At 51.1% G+C, this 24481-nt stretch overlaps 1 protein-coding gene and 1 long non-coding RNA gene across 3 annotated transcripts in view; one reads left to right on the forward strand and one right to left on the reverse strand.

Annotated features, from left to right (window-relative positions):
• Nucleotides 1–15990, forward strand: part of RASGEF1A (RasGEF domain family member 1A) — a 30564-nt gene extending 14574 nt beyond the window's left edge. The window contains exons 1-12 of one of the 2 annotated variants that reach the window (XM_044240056.1): nucleotides 5130–5330; nucleotides 7753–7875; nucleotides 9733–9870; nucleotides 10804–11025; nucleotides 11634–11708; nucleotides 12063–12155; nucleotides 12618–12720; nucleotides 12808–12887; nucleotides 13657–13848; nucleotides 14821–14944; nucleotides 15422–15494; nucleotides 15804–15990. In XM_044240056.1, coding sequence (XP_044095991.1) covers nucleotides 5136–5330; nucleotides 7753–7875; nucleotides 9733–9870; nucleotides 10804–11025; nucleotides 11634–11708; nucleotides 12063–12155; nucleotides 12618–12720; nucleotides 12808–12887; nucleotides 13657–13848; nucleotides 14821–14944; nucleotides 15422–15494; nucleotides 15804–15828 — 1443 coding nt within the window. In that variant the 5' untranslated portion in view covers nucleotides 5130–5135 and the 3' untranslated portion in view covers nucleotides 15829–15990. Of the gene's footprint in view, nucleotides 1–5129; nucleotides 5331–7752; nucleotides 7876–9732; nucleotides 9871–10803; nucleotides 11026–11633; nucleotides 11709–12062; nucleotides 12156–12617; nucleotides 12721–12807; nucleotides 12888–13656; nucleotides 13849–14820; nucleotides 15076–15421; nucleotides 15495–15803 lie in introns of those variants that run through there. The other variant, XM_044240055.1, reaches the window with a different exon arrangement.
• Nucleotides 15991–16081: 91 nt separating this feature from the next.
• On the reverse strand, nucleotides 16082–21127 carry LOC122900903. The gene is made up of 3 exons (XR_006383324.1): nucleotides 19692–21127; nucleotides 18754–18973; nucleotides 16082–16855 (listed from the first exon to the last, which is right to left on the reverse strand). It is a non-coding gene; the product is annotated as an uncharacterized LOC122900903 (long non-coding RNA).
• Nucleotides 21128–24481: the final 3354 nt, after the last annotated feature.

The raw sequence follows: 24481 nt of genomic DNA on the forward strand, positions 1-24481 counted from the left end.
TTCCATTTTCTTGTCCAGCCCTCACCATCACTCTGCCAGGCAAGTGGGGCAAGAAGCTGTCTACCCAGCTGACAGCAGGGGAAGCGAGTCTCTAGCCGGTGTGTCTCCTGAGGCCATTCTGGACTCTCACACTGAGGTCCCAGACCTGAAGCCCCATGAAAGGACCTGGGTGGGTAGGTGCGGGTGGGTGGTCACGGGTCGGGGTGTAGACAAGGAGCACTCAAGGAATGGAATTGAAGGAGACTGGGTTTTCCCAAGGTCATGTCCCTTATTGGACCATGGAGGGGGAGCAGGAGTGAGCCCTGGAGCAGGGGTAGCTGCAGGAACCCCCTGTAGCCACTTCTTTTTCTGGGGAGCAGCAGCAGACATGCCAGATGGAGTGGAGTGGTGGGGGAGCCCCGGGAAGGGGCAGAAAGATGGAGAGGTCAAAAGCGAAACCTCCTGGACACTGCAGAGGGTCGTGAGGACTCCGCCTTGGCCAGGCCGGCCCTCCCTACCTGCCCCCATCCCATGCCAGGCACCACGGTTCCACTCTGCAGGGCAGGAGCAGTGCCCTGCCTCTCCCCCGTCCCCTGCACCCCAGCACCGTGGATCCCCGGCCGTCTTTGAAACTTGGGGCCCAGGTGCAGGCAGGACTCCTCCGTAGATGCCCCCGGAGAGCAAGTAAAGTAAGTAAAGCATGCGCGAGCCAGGCAAGCGCTGGGCCGTGGCTGCTGCCCCTACTCTTGGGCCAGGTCTCTCCCGCCTGCACCTGGGACCAGCCCCAGGGCTGCCCCTGCACCCACCTGGGATGTGGAGAATCACTTTGACCAGGGTGTGGGCCGAGTGCATCTATAATTGGAGGGCGCTTGCCTTCCGGCCGGGGCCTGACAGGAGGAAGAGCTGCAAGGAGGCAGAGCGGGGTTGGGAGGTGGGGGTGAGTCGGTCTGCCCCTCCTGGAAACAGGCTGCTGTTTTGTGCGGGCAGGGGGGTGTGGGCTCCAGCCTCGGGCCCTAAGGAAGCTGGCGTGGAAGGCTGGCCCACCCAGGCTCTGTCCTCTCCTGATCTGGGCCTGGCCTCAAGAGGCTTCCCGAGCTCTCCCCCCAGTGTCCGCAGCTTCCCGTTGTGTCTGGGTGTAGCCAAGGGCAGCCGAGGGGAGTGAGAGGCTCCCTGTACCCCCTGTTCCCATTTTCACCTGGAAGAGCCCCCCCACAAACTGCCCTGGCCCGGCAGCACCCCCAGTCAGATAAGTCAGGATTGCTGGGTGGTGGGGTGGGCAGGGGGTTTGCGTGAAGCTCTGGGTGCTTCTGGCTCAGGCCACAGGGCTGACCCCGGGGAGGCAGACTCTCCTCCCCGCAGGCAAACACTCTCCAAGGCGCCAGGCTGGGGCTGGAACTCGTGCTGTGTTTTCGCGGGGCGCGGGACGTAGGTGTTGCCGGGTAGACCTTGCTTGGAGCCCAGCTGCTTTCAGAGGATCGAGAACTCCCGAGAACGGGCGGTTTCCGGCTCTGGACTGCCCACGAGTTCCCTGGTGGTGCTGCTGTCCTGGTCGGGCACCGCACAGGCCTGAGAATGTCCGTGCAGAGTGGGGCTCTCCGAGGCCTCTGGGGTCCTGCGTGTCTAGAACAATCAGCGCTTGTGTGTCCTGGGCAGCCCTGTGGGGTGCCGAGCAGGCACATCTGTGGGAGCTGGCTCCTCCGGGGTGGGGAGGGGAGAGCATGTCTCGTGTACAGCATTTCCACAAGTGCCCGTTGCATCCTCCCAGCAAGTCTCGGACGTAGCACACCCTGTGCCCATTCCATGGGTAGGGAAATGAAGGCTCTGAGAGGTTGAAGATCCTGACAGAGCTCCCAGTGGCCAGGCCAAGCTCAGGGCCAGGTTTCCTGGGCTGCCTTTGCAGCCATCCTGGCACTGCCACCATCTAGCTGCGTGATCAGGGCCGGTTACTTCATCCCTCTGTGCCTTGTCCTCATCTGCTGCATGTGGAGAATAATGGGTTTTGTGAGGGTTCTTAGAATTAACGAGATGATTCAGTGCTAGCATTGGTGTCATTGGCGGCTTGTGGACCTACTCAGTCTGGGCTTTGTTTCTTTTTATGATAGTGCTTTTGCTGTGACTCCCCTGCCCAAGACGGGAGCCCAGATCCTGGGGGTGCCACTCGGAGGAGCACTTCCTTGAGAAGGGGGCCGGTCGGAGACAATGGACACACAGGAGTATGGCCACTGATGGCAGGTCCTGCTCTGCTGGGAAGGGAGAAGAGGATGCCATGTGCAAGAACAGAGGGGGCCAGGTGGGGTGGCCAGCGGAAATGCCGGGCAGGTAGAGGGCTTGGCAGGGGTTGTCTTCATCCCCACTCAATGGCTGTGGAAATTGAGGCGGGTTAGACTTGGCCAGGGGCAAGGGGCTGGCTGTTGCAGAGTGGGATTCAAACCCGAGGGTGCTCTCTTTGCCCACTTGGTGCTGCACCTGGAGACCCCTCAGTGCTCATGGCTGGGGTGGGGGCTCTGTTAGGGGCTGAGTGGCCCCCCGGGACCCCTGAGCTCAGGGAGAGAGGAGTACATGTAGGCAGGGAGCATCCCCGGTTGGTCCCTGGGCAGGGGAGATGTTGGCGTGGACCCTACAGCTCCCTGCTGTCTGAGTGGGTTCCAGGCCCTTGCTTCAAAGCCTGCCTTCTCAGGGGACCCGTGGTGGTGGCTGTGGCTCCATCCACAGGCCCAGCCCTGGGCTTCAGACTCTCTAACGTGGCTTTATAAAAAGGGCTGATTTCCAAACTCAGCCTCTTTGCAGTAAAGAAGACGAAGTTATTTTTAAAATGACAAAATGAATGTACCATTTAGACAAGTTACCAAATAGCTTACAAATGTGTAGAATGGAAAGTGAAAGTCTCCTTCTCCAGCTCCCTTGCAGTAAACTCTATAACTGGTCTGTGGTGGTGGACGGCCACGTGTTTCTGTGCGTTTATGTAAACTCTTGTTGATGTCATTGAAAAATAGGCAATACAAGATCTCATGCAGTTGGGAAGTTCAGTTATGGGGTCCTGAGCCCAGCCTGCTGAAGGAAGGGCCACCACCCCAAGCCAAAGGGATGTGCCTTTCCTGGTAGCTCCTTCCATGGCTTGCTGGTCTGGTCTGGTCTGGTCTGGATGTGGGTGGGGTGCCCTGGAGGACTGAGACCCCCATGAGGCTGAGGATCCTTGGGGGAGGAGCAGGGTGAGGACTCCTGGGTGATGGGCAGGGGGCTGCCTAAGACACATGGATTTGGGCAGCCTGAGGAGCGCCCCCAGATGGCTTGCTAAGACACAGATCAAGGACCCGGCCTGCGTTTCTGACTTGGCGGGTCTGGGGCAGGGCCTGAGAATGTGCATTCCGATGTGTGTTGAGGGGTGTGTTCTGTGAGTCTGAAGCCCTGTCCCAGGTGGGGCAGCTGAGCCTAGGGACCAAGAGCATTTTAATCCCTCGGGCTTTCCTTGAGCTCTTACTCTCCTTCCAGAAGATTTTTTGAGAACTCTAAGGCACCCTTCAGGTGTTTGGCCTTAGCCTGCGTTATTTGGGCAGAGCGCCCTTTTTCCCATGTGAAGCTCGGCTGATGGGCTGTAGGCTGGGAGTCGGATCTCATTGTGTGGACCTTGGAGTGCACTGGCCCTGGGCTGTATCATGACAAAAATAATCATGACTACCGTTTGCTCGCACAGTGGGGAAACTGAGGCCACACTGGCTCAGAAGCTTGCCCCAGTTTGGGTCAGAAAGCAGGCCAGGGCTGGAGAAGCAGCAGCAGTGGCGGTGAGCGCCGGGAAGCCCACGGAGGGTGTATGGGGAGGCAGCCTCCAGCGCTCTGGAGGTGGGGCCGTGCAGCTGCCTGGAGAGGTGGGGGCCGGGCCATGTGCCTGCTGGCTGGTGTTCACCAGACACGGGAGCCAGCACAGGAAGGTGCCGGTTTGTCCATTCCTGCCCTCTACGCGGGGTGAGGGTGGGACAAGCCAGTAGCACAGGCCTCTCAGCTGCAGGAGGGAGAGAACTCATGGGGCACCAGCTTTCGAGGCCTTGTGGCCAGTGTGCCTCACTGATCCCCACGCGGCACCTCCCAGGCACAGCGGCTCTGGGCAATGGGAAACTGAGGCCCAAGAGAGCTGTAGGCTCTCCTAGGCCTCAGGATGACTTCCCCTAGAGGCTGTGTTGCAGTGGGAGGTGGGCACCCTCATCCTCCTGGTCATGCCAGGCCACTGTGAGTGGCCCCAGCTTGGGGGGTCACTGAGCAACCCCAGGCTGCTGACACATATATCTAATAGGCGTTTCAAATTCAGCATGTCGAAAAGCAAGTTCCAGGTCTTTCCCCAGAACCTGCCCTCATGTTCTTCTCCATGGTGGTCAGTTCTCAGGCCCAAGGCCATCCTTCGCAGCATCCAGTGTCAACCCTGCTCTCCTCCTCTGCTACCACCTGACTTCAGCAGTCTCTTCCTGGAATATGGCAAAACCCACCAATTGGTTTTCAGATCCCTCCCTCACTTGGTCTGCACATAGCAGAAATAGTGACCTTCACCCTGAGTCGGGTTGTTGTTCTCAGAGTCGCCCTGTGTCCTGTCTCACTCAGAGGAAGAGCACATGGCTCCCTAGTCCCTGGTTGTGAATAGTCTGTTTTGTTTGTCCTCAGCCTGTTCTCCCTACTTCTTCCCTTCAACATACACTGGCCTCAGGACCTTGGTACCTACTATCCCTTTTGCCTAGAATGTTCCTTTCTTATTGTAGGATGCAGCATGACTAACACCATCAGTCTATGGCTACCATCAGTCTAATGGTACCTTACCTGAGACTGCCTTGACCACCCCTACATTGCTTCATGTTCTCCTCCGTAGTTTCTCTTCCGCTACTGGAATGCAACCCCAGGAAGCAGCGTTCTGTGTGTCTAGGCTCCAGCAGTGAGGCCTGGTATGCACAAAGCAGGTGTTGGAGAAACATTTATCAGACCAGTGGCTGGTGGGCTGCCGAAGAGTCTGTCTGCCCACCCGAGCTGAACTCTATTATCCACCCTTGGGTGGGGTGCCCCTCCAGACCCTGCTGGGGCTCGCACTGTGCCCCTGCACACACTCAGGATGAAGACTGGGAGGAGGAGGGCCTGGTGGCTGGGCCTGTGATACCTTTTTCTCTTTTTCCCAGGAAACTATGCCCCAGACATCTGTCGTCTTCTCCAGCATACTTGGGCCCAGCTGTAGTGGACAGGTGCAGCCCGGCATGGGGGAGCGAGGAAGTGGGGCCGGCAGCTCAGGGGACCTCGTCTTCCAAGAAGGACGCCTCATCTCTGGATCCCTGGAGGCCTTGATGGAGCACCTGGTCCCCACAGTGGACTATTACCCGGATGTGAGTGTCTAGGCCCTGGAGGTGGGTGGGACTGCTGGGGGGCCACCAAGGTTCTAGGAGAGGTTGCTTCTGGGGTGGGGAGGGAGCCCCAGACAGAGCAGGGGAGGGGCAGGCATCAGGGATCCTCAGCCCCCCTGCCCCTAGGGGAGAGGAACCTGCAGTGACTTCCCTGTTGAACCCGGGCAGCTCGGAGAGGGCTTTGATGGCACAAGGAAGCAGATACAGAAGGGGGTGGGACAGGGATTTGAGCTCTGGACAGGGTCCTCAGGTAGGAAGAGGAGTCTAAGGGGTAAGGCTGGTATCTTGGGATCCTGTTAAGAGTCCGCACAGCATGTGCGGCATGTGTCCTGTCCTTGAGCTGCAAAGTTTGTTTTGTGCAAGAACTGCCATAGTCCAGAAGGAGGGGAGACAGCCCTGCCATGCCTGGCCAGCATGCAGACCCCAAAGCACATGTGCATGGGTAGGACTGACCTTCCGCAGCAACTCAAATCCTCCCTCTTCATTTCAAGATGTCATCGGTACATTCTTAGAACAGAGAGAAAGAGTTCTCTTTGTGGCTTCCCTTTTGCCTCAGACAGAGGGCGTCTCTTAGCAGCAGTGGTGTTGGGCCTGCCCGCTCCCTTTGGAGGGTCGAGCTGCAAAGGCTGCTGCCGCCTCCCTCCTGTGGGCAGAACTGTGCTCACTGGCCTTGGCAAGTCAGACACTGTTGCCTGGGAGGTTGGGGAGGGAGTGTCCCCCCTCCACTCTCCAGTTTGTATCTAATGGTGCTGGAGCCAGCTCTGCTTCTAGGTGTTCCTGTCCCACGCCCCCAACATGTCACGCCTCCCACCTCTCTCCAGGGGCGCTGTCCACTCCATCCTACTTGAAAACCCTCCCAGAGCTAGACGGGGGCTGGTATTGGTGGTGCAGACCCGGCAGCTGAGGGCCAGGTGGCAGGGCCAGGAGAGAGGCCTCGAGGCCCTGAAGAAGCCTGGGGCAGGGTATGAACCTCCCAGGGGCTGGCCCCTCCAACCCCAGCTCTGCTGTCACCCAAGCACTCTGTCCCGGGGTCACAGCCTGCTTCCCAGGAGACCGTGAAGGGGCAGTAGAGCAAAAGGGTAGGGCTGGTGAGCCTGGCGGGGCGCCAGCTCGTCTGCCGAGTTCTGGATTTCCCCCAGCCTTCCCCAGCTGCCTCTGCCCCATGTATGTGTGCAGTTGGGGATGCGAGCACACCAGCAGATCTCTGTGCTCCTCAGAAATACAGGGCTCCTCCCTGTGTGCTCTTCTTGCCTTGGCTAAGAACTCCAAGGTGTGATGTTTGGGTGACTATCATCGCACGTCTGAGCCATCTGTTTAGGAGGGAGCTACTGATGAGCTGGGATCCCTGAGCACCCATGCCTCACAGCCTGGGGACAGCACATTCGATGTGACGGGGGGAGGTTAGAGAAAATTCTGCTGTTCCCAGGAGAGTTTTCTCCATCGGCCTCTGAAGGCTGCATGAGGGCCTGAGGTACTGAGTCCTGAGTCTTGTTCCACAAGACCTGTGCTGTCAGCAAACATGGCCCAGCCTGCTTTGGACTGTCATGAAGAAGACCTGCCCCTTTGGGCCCAGAGTGGGGGGTGAAGGGTGGTAGGCGCCCCAGCCTGCAGCAGCCATGTAGGGGTAGAATCCCCAGGAGAGTTCCAAGGAGCTTCTCTCCTCTCAAGTCCAACCTGTCTTTGGCCAGGCCGATGTGGAGAGCTCACGGGTGCTGACTGGTGTCAGACAAAATGCTTCAGAAAACCCTGGGCCCTGCTCCCTTTTAGTTCAGATCATGAGGACCCCTCAACGTGTACTACATGGCCCAGTGACAAGGGCACAGGATGTGGGACAGAGGGGCCTTGGTGTGCCAGGGGGAGATAAGGTCCACAGTTTGGTTAGTGACTGCTTGGAGCAGTCCCCTATTGCTGGGTGCCGGCTCCAAGATGGCCTACCCTTCCCCCGTCTGGCCTCCGTCGGGGGCAAGGTCAGTGACAATCTGGAGAATGCACGCGTGGAGCCTGGCCCTGGGAGCACTGTGGACTGGGCTATAGGCTCACACAGGTTGGGAGAATCCCACCAACATCCAAGCCTGGGTGTTCTCTCCCATCGTGGGGTAGGATAGACGGTGTGGGAAAATCTTAGCAGAGAAGGGCTGCTGGGGCTGAGCTTGTCAGGGGAAGCCTCTGGGAAGTGGGATTTGATCTGTGCCTTGCCAGGGTTGGGGTTGGGTGGTCAGGACTTGGGTAGCAAGTGAGAGAAAAGGAAGGGCATGCAAGGTGCAATAAACTATGCAGGAGAAGTTGTGGCTGCAGGCCTGGGAGGTGGCGGGACAGGCTGTGACCATACCTGGGTGGCGGGGGGGTGGGGGTCACACCAGGACTGACCTAGTCTTCATTCTCTCTCCTTGTCTCTTTTCTTTAGAGGACATACATCTTTACATTTCTGTTGAGCTCCCGGGTCTTCATCCCTCCTCATGACCTGCTGGCCCGTGTGGGGCAGATCTGTCTGGAGCAGAGGCAGCAGCTGGAGACAGGGTCTGAGAAGGTAACGGGTGCTGATGGGGGCTACCTATCTCTGTGCCCCCAGCTCCCACTTGGGAGAGAAGCATGTTCGGAGCCAGCTGGCAGGACAGGTCTGGCTGAGCCCAGCCGAGGGCCTTCCCGGTCTGGGCAAGGTTGGCTTGTGTCTGGCCCCCCTTGGCATCCCTTGGCACCCCAGGGCATGGCTCACCATGGGGGCATAGGGAGCACACAGAGCCAAGCACTCTTCATGGGATGCTGAAAGTAACTGTACCTGCTGGGCACTCGCACCTCTTTCCAGGAAAGGGCCATAGCTAACAGCGTGCCAGGAATCCTGGTCAGTGTCGGGCCTCCCCCAGCTGGTAGAAAAGCCATGCTCTGTGGGTGGGTGTCAGTTGGTAGCACTCTCAGGCCGACTCCTGCTCACAGTGGTTTTCAATGACTTCAATAGGGCTCTTTGCCCCTGTTGTCTCTTCTGACTGAGGCAGGCTTTGGGTGGCCAGGATAGCTGAGGCATGTGCTTCAGATGAGGCTTTTAGAAGCCCAGTCTGGTGCAGGAGACGGGGTGGTAGGCATGCAGTCCAAGCACTGGCAGGGCCAAGTCTGGGCTGCAGCAGAGCACATCCTGCCCCCGTTTGCTACTTTGTCCTCTACCTTCCCTCCACAAGGCCAGGCCTCCTGTCCCTGTGGGTTTGCAGCACAGGCCTCTGAACTATCTCCTCATTAGAGGAGGCCATCCCAGGGTGCAAGGAGACAGGCACTGATCGCACAGGATTAGGAAAGGCTCCTAGAGAGACAGGTGGAAATAAGGCCAAGTGGGGTGGGCGGGGAGAGGAAATTATAGGCGGAAGGTCAGTGTGGGGACAGTAGGAGTGTGAGAGGAGCCTGGAGTGAGCCTGCCAGCCCTTGTTCATGGTGACATGCACTGCAGGGCCACTGAGTTCAAGGCTCTAGCTCCTGAGTGTGGGGTGCTGTGGTCATCTGGGGGAAGTGTCCTCAAGGCCTCCTGGATGCCACAAGCACTGGGCTCTGGAGAGGAGGGCTGGCTGCAGGGAGTGAGGCGGCCAGCTGGGAGAGGCTCTGGAGGGCATGAGACACCACTGCGAGGGAACCAGCTGGGTATGTGGCCAGGATCAGGCAGGCTGGAGGCAGCTCAGCAGGGGTGGGGCAGATGTCGGCAAAAAGATGTGGGGATGAGTTGCTAGAGGCCCACAGGGCTGCAAGAACCATCCAGGTTGGGCAAGTACAGGAGGGCAGGGAGCTGGTCAGTACTGAGGAGGAACCATGGTGGGCACAGAAGGGATATGGGCACATGTGGTCATTTCAGTGGGACAGTGTGGGGCTGGGCACTGAGGACCGGCTGGGACAGCCCCACGCCTTTGGGACACCCACCTCAGGCCTTACATGTGTGGACCGAGGACAACAGCAGGGGGCCCACCCATATTTACTGACCTGTAGTCAGGAGAGGGATGCCTCTGAGTGTCTACGCCCCTTCCTAGCACTTGTTAACCTGCTTTTAACTGAGGGGGACAGGCGAGAGACTCTCATTTTTAATAATTTTACTCGGTTCTCGTTTTAAATGGGTAACTTCTAATTACAGCAAAGGAAACTAGTTTACCATGTTGTGGTGAAAGGACAAATTTTTTTGAAAATGGATTTAAGTGAAAGAGAACTGAACTAAGGGGAATATGAAACATAGCAGTTATAAGAAAACCATAGGTGGACAGGGTGGGGGATGCCCTGCCTAACCTCACCCCAGTACGGGGGAGGGCAGGTCCTGCAGGCGGTAATTGGGGGTGGGGGGGGATGGGGAGGTTTGTATCACTTGTCGTCTTCTTGCCTGCTCTGGGGGGTGACTTTACTCTATGCCCTGCTGCCCCAGGCCAAGCTGAAGTCCTTCTCAGCCAAGATTGTACAGCTGTTAAAGGAGTGGACAGAGGCTTTCCCCTATGACTTCCAGGATGAGAAGGCCATGGCCGAACTGAAGGCCATCACCCACCGGGTCACACAGTGTGATGAGGTGAGGTCTTCCTTGGACTCTGGCAGATCTTCTTGGGTATATGATTGGGGGAGGGGGTTTACCCTCACAGAAGGGTGGGTCTTCAGGGACAGCTCTTTATTGGTCTTCTGTGCTGTCACTGTTCCAAGATGACTGCTGGGTGGCTCTATTTGTGTCCGTCCTCACAAGACGTTCTGGTGAGTGCAGTGGGAAAATAGTAAGAGCTTCTAAGAGCCTGTCTGCATTTCTGGCCCCCAGCTCACTCCTGGCCTTCTGTGGAGACAGGAAACCTGGGAGGTGCTCTCTGTGCTCGGCAGCTTCTGTCTGGCTGGAGGGCTTGGAAAGCCCAGGGAGACCTCTGGGCAGGGCCAGGGCTGCTCCCGCCCAGGGACTGAAGGTTCCTAGTCCTAGAGGAAGCTCTTCCAGATGCTCTCTTCCCTGCTGTGCCCCCCCCCCACCCCCTCTGCTGTGGGAAGGCCGAAAGTAGTAGCTCAGGTGGACGCCCCTGGGAAAGCCATGGCTTTCAGACCCAGAGGCCCACCCCACAGGCTAGCCTGCTGAGTCACCCTCCAGGATAAGAGGAGCTCATGCTGTATTCCATTCTGTCCTGAAAGGCTTAAAGGCCCTGCCCAAATGGCAGGTTTGAGTAGGACGTGGGTTCAAAGTTAGGCATATCAGGGTGCCTGGGTGGCTCAGCAGGTTAAGCATCAGTCTTTGGCTCAGGTCATGTGGATGGAGCCTCACATCGGGTTCCCTGCCCAGCGGGAAGCCTGCTTCTTCCTATCCCACTCCCTGTTCTCTCTCTCACTCTGTCTCTGTCAAATCAATGGATAAAATATTTTAAAAATCTTAAAAAAAAGTTAGGTGTATCCTTAGAGAGGAGATGTGTTCCTTGGGAGAGATGGTGGTCTTTCCAGCCCACACCAGCACCTTCACTGTCCCCTCCCCCCACAGGAGAATGGCACAGTGAAGAAGGCCATTGCCCAAATGACACAGAGCCTGCTGCTGTCCCTGGCTGCCCGAAACCAGCTTCAGGAGCTGCGGGAGAAGCTCCGTTCACCAGCCATGGACAAAGGGTCTGTCCTCAAGGCTAAGCCGCCAGCCACTCAGAAGGACATCCTGGGCGTGTGCTGTGACCCTCTGGTGCTGGCCCAGCAGCTGACTCACATTGAGCTGGTCAGTGCTGCAGTGGGGCCCTGCCTGGGGTGGGGGTGTGTTCACCAATGCTCACTCAAGGCCACTGGACCTCCCCACCCCAGCATCTTTTTGAACACAGTGCTGTAGGGCCTCCTCTGCTGGTCAGACTGGGGTGTTGCGTGAAGTTTACTTGCTAGGTCCAACCACTGCTTCTGGGTCCCCAGGATCCCAGCAGCCCTGTACAGGGGCCCCAAGATGGAGGACCAGCCCAGGAGGTGAAGGGATTGTTGGGGGAGAGCCAGTTTCCCCCACCCTGTCCCCTCATCTTGCCTATGCTGTGGGCTGGGAAGGTACCCTGTACCTTTCAGCCACTGCCCCAAGGCTTCTGCCTCACTCACATGAAGCCCTGTTTCCTCCCCTCTCAGGGCAGTGTCTTTCAGACCCCCGTGTGTGTGGGGGGGTACATTTGGTGGGGGAGGGGCAGGCAGGGCCTACTCACTGGCTGGGTGCCGTGATCAAGGGGGGCCAGGACACACACCTGCAAGGTCCTGAATGCTACTTTAAACGTGGCCTATACCTTGACTGTGGGGCCTGCCCAAGAATAACAGACTTTTCACTCTCCTGTGCTGTCTCCTTGCCCATCCTAGGAGAGGGTCAGCAGTATTCACCCTGAGGACCTGATGCAGATTGTCAGCCACATGGACTCTCGGGACAAGCACAGGGTGAGGGGCTGCTGTGGGCTCTGGGGTGGCCTTAGGGTGGGCCTGGTACCTGTATATACCCCGTGCAGGGAAGGGCATTCTCACAACCAAGTGGATATGGGTCTGGCCTGGTGCCTGCCCCAAGGGGTCAACAGACAGCAATGCAGGGTGATACACACTAGAAGGGGGCCAGTGCTCCCAGGAGCCTGAGGAGGGGGGCATCCTGGGAGACCTGGATCTGTCCAGTTGTCCACACCCTCCTGTCACCTTCTGTCTCTTTTGGCCATGGCTCCTGTTCATTTCTGGGGGGTAGGACTGGGGCAGCACCTGTTGCCAGGGTGCTCAGGCTCCCTGTGACCTGCTGTGTTCCTCCAGTGCCGAGGGGACCTGACCAAGACCTATAGCCTGGAGGCCTATGACAACTGGTTCAACTGCCTTAGCATGCTAGTGGCCACCGAGGTGTGCCGGGTAAGCGCTGCATGGCCCCTGTGGGTGGGGTGGCACTGTTACTTCTCCGAACCCATGGGGCTGCCTGAGGCTCTGACTTCTGTATCCCTCAGATAATGAAAGTGGAGACAGAAGCCTCCATTGCCAGGCCCACCAACATCCCTGTTACCCCATCCCCAACCCCCCCACCTGCTGGCCAATCTCATAGTGATTGTGAGACCATCCATGGAGCGCACCAGCATGGTCTTTGAGTTCATCTGGGGCTCCCCTATCCTCTCAAACTGCTCTCCTGCCCCTCTGCCCAACACCGAAAATGCCACAGCTGCATTCCTACTTCTGCAACTCATGAGCACTTCCCCAGCCCTGGGTGGGACAGCTCCGAGGGCCCAGAGTAGCTCCTGTTCAGGCCGCCATTCAGGGGCGGGTGGTGGAGGGGACGCTCCTGTGGTGGGCTCACCCTGAGGCTGTCTGGCTGCTCTCAAGGTGGTGAAGAAGAAGCACCGGACCCGCATGCTAGAGTTCTTTATTGATGTGGCCCGGGAGTGCTTCAACATCGGGAATTTCAACTCCATGATGGCCATCATCTGTGAGTGTCCAGGCCCCAGGGGCTTCCTGTCCAGCTTCTGCATGGCCTGCCTACCCCCACCCTGACCCTACCTGCTGTTCCCTGCAGCTGGCATGAACCTCAGTCCTGTGGCGAGGCTGAAGAAAACATGGTCCAAAGTCAAGACAGCCAAGTTTGATGTCTTAGAGGTAAGCACCTCAGCCTCATCCTGCATTGGCCTGCAGAGGGGTGGACCTACATCATGCTCTGCCCCCTTGCTCAGAACCCACTGAGCACAGTGCCATCTGGTTTCGAAGGGCATGTTGAGCTGGCCTGGCTGCTCTAGGAGGTAGGTAGCTGAAGCCCTCCTTGGCCCTTGGGACTTTAGTCAGCACTGGCATGGCCTAAAGCAAGTTCTGGAGAGTGCTTAGGAAGTAGTTTGACAAAAGTGTGCCCATGAGCCCCATGCCGGGTGATGTTAAGCTGACTGGCCTTTTGCTGGCTTGAATTCCTATGGTCCTGGATCATCTGGGTGGCCCAAGAGTAGACAGGTTCGCTTATAGCCTTCCCCGATTTTTGATCACAGAAGCCACTTTCTGTAAATGTCTCGTGGACGTTGTCAGCTTTGGGAAGTGCTGGCCCAAGTAGAGGGACAAAGCAGGGTTCTGAAAGAAAGAAGTCTGAAAGACTCAGGCTCAGAAGGGCAGGGGAGAGGTAGGGAAGAGGTGGGTATATGCGTGTGTTCGTGTGTGTGAGCTGTGAGACTTCTCTACAATTCTCCTGATGATGCTTAGACTCAAACCCTGTACTGAGCCAGGTGCCCACTCCTAGAAAAGAGGCCTCTTCTGATGACCATCCAGGGCTGCCCAGTGGGGAAGGGCCTTCCCATCACTGTTTTCCACTCTGCAAAGGAGCATTCTGAGCAAGTCACAGGGGCAGGGAGAACACTGCCCACCCCGTCTTCCTGTCTGCCCACAGCACCACATGGACCCCTCCAGCAACTTCTGCAACTACCGTACCGCCCTGCAGGGGGCCACGCAAAGGTCCCAGATGGCCAACAGCAGCCGAGAGAAGATTGTTATCCCTGTGTTCAACCTTTTTGTTAAGGACATTTACTTCTTGCACAAAATCCATACCAACCACCTTCCCAACGGGCATGTTAACTTCAAGGTGAGCTCAGCCCCCTTGTGATCCTCGGGCAGGGGGGGGCAGACTGTCCCACCACAAGGCAGGACAGACCCTTTAGTCTTAACCTAAGGCAGGCAGAATTTGTCTGTCCCACTAGAGCTGTAAGGCAGTGGTGCTATCCAAGAAAGGCCTTTAGGACTGAAAGCTCCAGGGTGGGTTGTGTGTGCTGTTTGTGAGGTACAAGGGTGTCCCCAATCCTTCTGGGAGGATGATCTGGTAATAAGGCTTGGAGCCACAGGGAATTTGTATTTACCCAGGACCCTGGTCCCAAGGCTGAGCTCAACAAGAAGACAGAGAAGGGGCTACTCCTGAGGGTTTGGGAGTGAGGAAAGCATTTGGGAGTGAGGCAAGAAGGGACTTGAGCAGGGCTCCTTAGAGGTAGCAGATTTCCAGAAAAACAGTAGAGGTAGCAGATTTCCAGAGTAGGGAAGAGGTAGCAGATTTCCAGATGGAAGCTAAGGGTAGATGGCCAAGGGTAGATGGCCAAGGGCAGAAAGTGGGACAAAAGTGACTGGGGAGGTGTAGGAGAAGTGGGGTTGTCCAGTGTTTACCTCACATAGGTTAGGGGTCGGAAGGGGTTAGGGATCCCTACACGGCCCTGAAGAGTGAGATCATGGCATGTTCTGGTTGGTGGTGCTCTTGTTGGGTGTGGCTGGCAAACCTGCCTCAGCCTCGAATTCCACATGGGACCTTCTCAGGTCTTGCACAAGGGAGGCACAGACCCTGCTGCAGCCTGATGACCTAGGCGGAGGGCAGGACAGAGTGGTCTTGGGTACACTTACTGGCTCTGATGTTGCATCAGGTGCTGCAGTGGCCACAAAGTCAGCTGAGTAGGGACACTGTCCCATCTTGCTGGGATGCAGAATGAAACCAAAACCTATATCCCTTGCCCTAACGAAGGATTTCAAGCTTAAGGTGACCTATGAACATCTAGTTGGTCTTCTGTATCTTTAGAAATTTTGGGAGATCTCCAGACAGATCCATGAATTCATGACATGGACTCAGGTTGAGTGTCCCTTCGAGAAAGACAAGAAGATTCAGAATTACCTGCTCACGGCCCCCATCTACAGCGAGGAAGGTGAGGCCCAGCTCTCTGTGGCAGCACACCCACCTCTCCACATGGTACATGTCACTCTGACTCCCCCACATCCCGAGCCTCTGCCCTCAAGGGATTGCCCTGGGAAGCAGGCCTGATCACAGTCCCCGTGCCACACTGGTGAAGCTCAGCCCACAGGGGTGAGTATATGAGGGTGGGCTGTGGGTGGACAACAGGATGAGGACAAGGAGAGATGGGGCTCTGGAAGCCACCGAGAGAGCCAGAACAGGGTTGGGTTCATGCTACAGAACCAGGAAATTTCTCAGCCCCTAAGCAGGAAGCTGGCAGCTCTGATGGGGCCTAGAACTCCAAGCAATAGAGACCTGTGATAAGGCTCAGACCTGAGGTCACAGTCTTTGCCTGGGCCCAGCTGCTCCCCTAGAAAGGAAGGGATAACTAGTGTGGTAGGCAGACTGACTGCATGGGGACATGGGTTCTGAGGGGCTTTTCATCTCTTAGCTCTCTTCATCGCCTCCTTTGAAAGTGAAGGTCCTGAAAACCACATGGAAAAAGATAGCTGGAAGACTCTCAGGTAAGAGAGCCCCAGGGATGGATAGGCCTGTGAGCACTTGAGACCAGTACCATGCCTGGGTCTACATGAAGGGAGAGGACTGGGGAGCATGATGGACATGCCCTTCTGAAAGGCAGCCAGGGGTAACTCCACACAGGCTGCCAGTTGGTGGGAGGCTGAGGGCTTGGGTCTCAGTGTTCCTGACCTTCCCCCTGATGGCTGGTTCTTAGAATCCAGGCCCTCCCCAAGTAGCGTGGCCTGCCCTCTGCCTGATCAGGGGAAGGGCCTGCCAACCGCCTCACCATTTCCTTGTGCCCTGCCTACCTCTAGGACCACTCTCCTTAACAGAGCCTGAAGGCACGGATGCAGCCTGCAGACGATGGAGGAAGCACACACGTGCACTGAGTTTGAATCTTGATCGATAAGGGTTGAGATGAGGAGGCCTCACTGGTTGGGGTCCATTTTGTATATAACTTTTATGAAAAAAAAAAAAAAAAGTAATTATTTCATGCATCAACCTTTGGCACTTACAAGGTTTTCTTTCTTTCTTTTTTTTTTTTTTTTTGTCATTTATTTTAAAATAACAGGGCAGGGCCCTGATTTGGGAGGGGTGGGAAAGAGTATCATGGGAGATGGCATCCATGATAACATCTTATTCTAATGAAATGTAGATTTTTATTTTCTACTTTTGATTATTAACATCGTATGAAAAAATATAAAAAAAAAAAACAAAAAACAACCCAACCAAAACCAATGTGAGCCCTGCCTGCTTGGACGCCCTTCCAGCCAGTGTCTCTGATGTCGGGGTTAGTGCCTTAGAGAGTACTGGAGGGCCGGTCTCCCACTCCATTCTTTCAGCCCTCAGGCAGCCAGTGCCGGGGAAATGCCAGGAAAGCTCTGCCCTGGGTGACAAGGCACCCGCTCTCAAAGCCTAGGCCAGAGAGATTCCAGCAGGAAGGGCTTGGCTGGCCAGAGGGCTTCATTTGCATACTTCTAGAAGCAAACCTTGAGCACAGGCTTTCCAAAGTTTACATTTTCATTTTCCTTTATCAGGGATTTAGGGGGTTGGGGAGGGGCAGGGTGATACCGGGCAGCACATTTTCTGTTGGAATATGTCTGGCAAATTGTTCAACTACATTTTAAGGAAAAGAGAAAATCTAAAATAATATCGGGGGGAGGGTGTGATGGAATTGTCTGTTTTCCAGGCTGTGACAGGTACACTGAGCTGTAATGAAGAGAATACAAAGTAGACTTGAAGGATGGGGACATTTAAAGCAGTTCTTCAAACTCCAGTACAAAGTGAAAAGAAACAACTCACAAATTGGTATTCTAGTGGACTGCCCTCTCCGTTCCTCTAGGTCAAGGGTCTCCTTTAAGGGAATCTGAAACAGAAAATTAGACCACACTGCTGGAGCCCACTCACATAAAACTGCCCAGCATTTGGAGGTATTTTTCACACCCAAACTCGAGGAGTACACTCCATTTTCTGTTTTTCTGGCTGTGGGACGGCAAGTCCTGGTCCCTTAAAAGCCAGAGGTGGGCCATCCCCTCTGACTCTCTCTCCCTCCCTCACAGGGGGGCTTTCATTCTGCACAGGCAGATTTGGAGCTACACGCACCCTTATTGCTCTCCGCATGCCTGGCTTCCTCCCACAGGAGCCTGAAGCTGAGATGCTTGAGTGAGGATGGGGCAGTTATCTGCTAATTCCCAAAGCTCCTAGAGAGCTCCTAGAGAGCCTGGAGATGTGGTGGTGAGGCCTCAGGAAGGGGTGGCTCCGCAATCCACTGCTGATGGCGCCCTCAGCCCTGGGTGGAGCAAGATTATTCACACTGTATTGTCACAGTGTTTTCGCACTTTTCTGACATTCTAGATAGTACATATTGTATCTTGATAGTACATATTGCTTTATTTGAGACAAAGGCTAAAAACTCGAGAATATATATTTGGAATACAATGTTAGAACACTTTCCATCTTGCGTTAAGGAGCTTTCATGTCAATGTGCGCTCCACTGGGTCATCAGTTCTAGTACCTACCTGATACAGTGTCTATGTTTGCTACTTTATTTTCCCGGTTTGATACACACCCTATGATGTTTTGGTATTATGAGATGAACTCTGAGTACAAAGCTGTACCATAACGCAGGATGTCAGTTGTTGGTGTGACTGGACCTACTTGCATCAATAAAAGAATATGTTGCTCCCCTTGCCTGCCTGCTCTCTGCGCGTAGCTGGTGAGGCCTGATGGCTTGGATGCTGGCAGGAGGTGTGGGGATGTCTAGGTCCTCCATGGCCTTTCAAGGAATGAGCAAGGAATTCTCATCTACACAACACTTTCTAACAAAGGGCTTTTCAAATAAATAATGCAAAACAAGACAAAGCATACAAGATGCATGTTCTAGTCTGCTTTCCTCAAACTAAGATCCAAAAGTGTATCACAAGCTGATTGTATCACATGGCCCTGTAAGTTGGGAAATCTAACCTAAATAAGATTGTAAAGGCTCCTTTACTGCAGGACTGATCAGAACTGTCAGTGCCCATGGGCACTGGGTCTCTCCTGGGGCAAGGGATGTTGGGGACACCTCTGGACATCTTTCTGCAGAACAGTCTGCAGAATGCAGTTCTAGATGGTGCTTTCTGTTGTGCAGAGTCACATTCAAGAACACTAAAGAAAGGAATTTTGGAAAGGGACACATCAGTCTGTGGAATTGAAGGAAGAGAACGGAGACATTAGACTGGAAGGCAAACCCTTACCCGTTCCTCTCCAGCCTGTCCCACTGCCACTGTGTCAACAATGCTCAGGCTGCATAAGCTCTACTCTACAGCTCACGAACCTCACCCTACTCCCTTAGCGCTAACTCAGTGCATCTGTAAATGTGTTCAGTGTCTGTTATACCCACTGGATCAGCACTGCCCATCAGAAAACTGTGCTGGAGTGCTCTGTATCTGCACTGCTGCTGGTAACATACAGGTACTGAGCACTAAAGTGTGAAATGTGAAAATGCAACCGAGGAACGGATTTCTAATTTTATTTAGGTTAAATAGCTAGTGGCCACCTCATTGGACAGAAGGCTAGGCTGGTGGAGCTTTGTTACCTGCTGCCCTTCCAGTGGCTTGTGAAGCGGACAGCACACAAAAGGTGCTTAGGTGTTTATGGAGCAAAAGAGACATCCATGAGGATGCCTAAATGGGTTTTGGGTAAATGACAACATTTTTAAAGTCTTTATAATTCAATGGAATTCTTAATTTCCTGGTAAAGTTATTTTTGAAAGTTTCTACCTACCTCAGCTGAAGAAGGCGCAGCCCATCATCTGGTGTGTGCCTTTGCCATGGAGCTTGGGCTGGGAGTGGGTGCTGAGCTCACCAGGCTAGCTATGGTGCTGTTCTTCACCTGTGGGCTAGTCCCTCCAAGGCAGTGCTTCTCAAGTCGTGGCTATTTGACAGCAGTGTCAGCAGCGCTGGAAACTTGCTTGAACTGTTCTCGGGGCCTCACTGCAGGCTCGCTAAAGGAAAACATGGGAGTGGGAAATTACCACGTTTTCAAAGCTCTCCTGCTGATCCTCACAGCCCACTTCTCCCAGGGGCAGTCAGCTTTGCAGGCACACTGCACCTCCTCTAATACACTGTGGTCCTGCCCACATGCACATTCTTCCAGTCTCCTTACAGCTTCCCCGGTGAACGGTGCTCTGTGCTCTGGGCCCTACCTGTTCTCTCACATCATACCGCTGGCATCTGTCTTACCCTTACTCTTGGCTTTCTGTGTAGGAGCCACTTGTGTAGCTGTGTGGCCAGCAACTAGCATGGTGTGCAGCTCCTAACACCACCATATGATGACTGAATGCTACCTTTCACTTCACACAGATATTTCAGGAACAAAAATCTATGTTACAGTTTCAGCTGTGACAGGAAATAAGCTAAGGATCTCTCCTAAGGCCAAAGATACGTCTATGACAAAACTAGATTATTTGTGAAATATATACCACTACACCTGTACATAAAGTATGTGTCATGTTCTCCAGGGAGGCAAAACAGGATAAGCATAAGAGCAAAGGAATCAGAAGCTGAACTATTTGGATTTGAGTCCTAGTTTCCTGTTCCAAGCTGGGTATCCAGGGAAATGTTTACCCTTTACAGCCTCCATTTTCTCATAACTAAAAGGAAGTTACAATACTCTCTGTTTCATGGGGTTGTTGTAACAATACATGGCAGAAAGTATAGTACCTGGTTCATCAGAAGCAGTCAGTGTTATCTGGGAATTAGCAGTGGCACCCCTGATGAGATTGAACCCCACTTCTCCTGCAGAAAGCAGAATCTCCTGGGAAAAGTGAAACAAAGAATTATAACTGATTTTCTCAAAGGAACAACTGAAGTCCTGATCAATACATTCTAACATTACCAATGAGCAACTTAAAGTGTTAAATTTAACAGGTATATAAACATATACGGAAAAAATTCCCACAAATTTGGGATTCAAACTACTCTCTAAATGAAAAATCTACTACCCACATATAGGCTAGAAACCTTATATCATACCAACACAATTTCTCTTTTTATTCCCAGAAAGTAAGTCATGATACTGTGAAGAAGGTGAAGGGCTGCCATCCCTCCTTGCCCAAATGTCTATCATAACATACCTTCAGCAAAAATGTTGAGGAAACAGTGTTGTCAGGAATATAAGAAAATTGGCCACCTGGCTGGCTTAGCTGGGGGAGCATGTGACTCTTGGTCTTGGGATTCTGAGTTTGAGCCCCACAGTGGGTGTAGAAATTACTTAAAAATAAAATTTTAAAAAAATATATGAGAAAGTTAGGCACCTATTTCTGGCAACATTAGACTAAGTGCTTGCCTGTGGAAATCAGCTGCTAAAGTTATGCAAAATGTAAATATCCAAGCAAAACCCCAGAGAGGTTGAAGGAAACTCTGTGAAGCCAGCTTTTGCCTTGAGGGCAAGGATTATGAGCTTCCATTTTCAAGTCTACATGAGGATAGAGAAGAAAGTTCAGGGCATATCCAAGAAGAGGGGTCAAATAGGAGACCCCAGCCCATAAAGTTGACATCCTAAAGAACGACCCTTCACCATAACAGCGAACTTGCAATAAAATGCTTCTCCCCCAAACTCATTAAAGGGATGAAAGAAAACTGCCTGTTTTGAACCTTGGCACTGAATGGAGGTTGGGAAAATTTACCACTGATAATTTGTAGCCTCAAGTCAGTGAATTTCATTAAGTTTTTCAGCAAACATCACATTGGTCAAAAAAATGTTAAGCTGAAAATCTAGTTTAATGTGGCTCTGAACTACGGGTACTATCTCTAAGTTAGCCAGCAAAAGTAAACATTCTGAGATTCTAGTTTTAAAAGTCTCTCCTTATTAGAGGTGTCTGTTTAATCCACCTGTTGGATTTCTTAAAATTCATTTTCATTTCTTGAAGAACCAAATAAAGGTTCTTCCCCAAATTTGTTTGGTTATAATTCTGAAGAATATACCAGAATGCAACACAGAGGGAAAAGAATGGAAAATATGAAATAGGTTAAGAAACAAAGGGCATGGTGGACACAACAACAGATCTAACATGTTCTCAGAGCTTTCAAAAGAAAGAATGATAGAGATAATCAAAATATAATCGCTGAAAATCTTTCAAAATTGATAAAAGAATAATCCAAGGAACCCAAAGAATCTCAAGCAGGATTAGAAAAAAAGAAAAAAAAAAACAAAACAAAAACAGAAACCTCAGCACACAGACATATCATAGTGACACAGAAGAGAAATAAAGAGGAGATCCTGAAGGCAACCATGGGAACAAGGGTGATTACTTTTTAAGGAGTATCAACTGTTAAGCTGACAGTTTACTTCACAAGGGAAATAACTGAAGCCAAAAAAAACCAGTAGAATAACCTCAAAGTGCTAAATAAAATTCTCAACCCAGAATTCTATACCCTTCAAAAAATATTTTTTAATGAGATAAAGATACTTACAAACCAAATGGAGTTTGCTGTCAGCAGACCTTCACTAAAAGAGATTCTAAAGGTTGAATCATACACTATATACAAAAATTATTTCCGGACGCATCATAGATCTAAGTATAAAAGGCTCAACAAAGACAAGAAAGGGAGGTTATAGGCAATCTTATGCAATAAAGCATCTAAAAGAAAATATGAAAATTTCTTCTTTACTTTGGACAAAGTTTGCTTTGTCAAAGTTACTTTAGACAAAGGTTTCTTAAATTGGGATGCCAAAATCATTAGCCATAAAAGAAAGAAAATAATAAAATGGACATTATTAAAATTAAGAGTTTTTGTTTACTAACAGATACCATTAAGAGAATGAATAGTCCCCTGCCTAGGGGAAAATATTTGCAATACATAAATCTGATAGAAGACTCATATCCAGAATACTGAAGTAAATCCTATCAATTTAAAAAAAAGGCAATGAAGGAATGCCTGGGTGGCTCAGTTGGTTAAGTGTCTGCCTTCAGCTCAGGTCATGATCCCAGGGTTCTGGGATTGAACCCCACATTTGGCTCTTTGCTCAGCAGGAAGCCTGCTTCTCCCCCTGCTTGTGCTTTCTCTGTCAAATAAATAAAATCTTTAAATAAAGGGCAATTAAAAAAGCAAAAAAAATTTACTAGGCATTTCATAAAAGAAGATACACAAATGGCCAATAAGCATATGAAGAGATAATTAATATCATTTCCCTAGTGATAAACTAAACTAATAAAACCAAAATGAAATAACTGTGCATACTCAACAGAGATTAAAGAATCTAATTTGAAAACACTGAAAATACTGGGCTGGGACAATGTGACACAACTGGATCCCTCAAATGTGGCTGGTAGAAATCAGTTATTTACAAGGACTGAAAAAACTGGCCAGCTTCTGACAAGGTTAATGCAGGAAAAGCAAAAGGCATAAATAAACAATACCAGGAATGAAAGAAAAGGCTATTCACTATAGATCCTGTACATATTAGAGATAACTAGAGGATATTATAAACAACTTTGTATATTTCATCTAAATTTTCAAATTAATCACCATAAATTCCTAGATCACATCTTACATAACTCAATCAAAACTGGCTTTTTAAAAAAAGGTTTATTTCTTTTGGAAAGAGAGAGTGAGTGAGCAAGAGTAGGAGGGGCAGAAGGAGAGGGAGAATCTCAAGCAGACTCCACGCTGAGCACAGAGCCGGAATCTGGGCTCAATCTCATGACTCTGAGATCATGACCTGAGCTGAAACCAAGAGTCAGACGCTTACCAATGTGCTATCCAGGTGCCCCAAAACTGACTTTAAAGAAGTAGAAAATCTTAATAGTTCTACAATCATTAAATAAATTGAACTGGTGATCAGAAATCTTCCCATTTAGAAAACATCACAAAACAAAGTCAGGTTGCTTTCAGGTAGTTCTGCCAAATATTCAAGGAAGAAGTAATTCCAGTCTTACAAAACTTCTTTAGAAACAGTAAGAAAGAACACCTGTAATGTACTTTACAGGCTAGCGTAACCTTAATAAAAAAAAAAAAAAGCCCAATAAACATAAGAAGGGGGCATTCTTACTCATGAACATGGATGAAAAACACCTGAAACATATATACATACACACACACACACACCCACATGAGTATATATAGATATGCAAATGAAGTGCGTGCACACACACACACACACCCCCAATCCTGCAATGTATAATAAGAATAATACATCATGAAAGACATTTACCCTATGAATGCAAGAAACTTCAGAAAACTGATTAACTCAATTTAATATATCAAAGATGGAAAAAAAATCACATCATCATCTCAACAGATACAGTAAAAGTATTTGATAAATGCTCTCAAGCATGATAAAAACTCACCAAGTAGTCTCCTTTAACTTGATAAAAGGTATTTATAAAAACACTTCCAGCAAATACCATACTTACTAATGAAACACTGAGAGTGTTCCCCTTGAAATCAGAAACCTGGGCAGGAACTCCACTATTATCACTTCTAGTCAACACTGCATAATAAAATCCCAATAAACACAGTAAGACAAGAAAAATAAAGATATAAAAAATGGAAACAAAATTTTCACTACTCATAGATATATGACTGCATAACAGAAAACACACAACAGAAACTAGGAATACATTACCAGAATTAGGCATTTTGGCAAGGCTGCTGAACCCAAAAGCAATTGGACTTCTAAATACCAGTAAAGTATTTAAAAAAAGACAGTTATAATGGCATGTAAAATGCAAAGTATCTAGGGAAAAATCTATAAAGTAATACATGTAAAACCACTGTGTGAAAAAGTATAAAATTTAAAGACAATAAAGACCTAAACAGACATGTCATGTTCAAGGATTGGGAGACTCTGTATCATAAAGATGTAAATTTTCCCCAAAGTGATCTTACAGATTCAATGAGATTCCAATCAAATTCATGAAAGTTTTGTGAAATTTAACTAGCTTATTCAAAAATTTATGTCAAAGTGCCAGGGATACAAAGAACCATGGCAATCTTTTTAAGAATAAGGCAAGTGGACTAGCTCTCAGAGATACTGACTTGTATTAAGTTAAAGTAATTTAGACCATGATGTAATGGTTGGGGACGGACAGAAAGCCTAATTGAACAGATGAGAGCCAGAATCAGACCTGTGCATTTGGAAATCTGATGGATGAGAGTGGTTCTGCAGGTAAAATATGGACTATATTGTAAGGTGATGGAGGAAAAAAGTGTAATGCAATCCTTGGCTTGTGTCATACACAAAAAGCTCCTCCAGTTAGATTAAAGACCTAACTAGGAAAAGCAAAGCTATATATGAGGTATTCAGAAGACAATATAGAACAACAGCTTTAAGTTATCTTTCCTTAATATGAGGTCATAAGCCAATAATAAAAAGTAAAATACATAAAGGAAAAAAAAATAGTCCCATTAGAATCAATTTCTATTAATGAAAAAGTACCACCAAGAATTGGAAAAGATAAGCCACGTTCTGGGAAAAGATACTTAACCAACAAGAATTGGTATCCAGA

This window comes from Neovison vison, chromosome 2 (assembly GCF_020171115.1).
Source record: "Neovison vison isolate M4711 chromosome 2, ASM_NN_V1, whole genome shotgun sequence".
Taxonomy (NCBI): Eukaryota; Metazoa; Chordata; class Mammalia; order Carnivora; family Mustelidae; genus Neogale; species Neogale vison.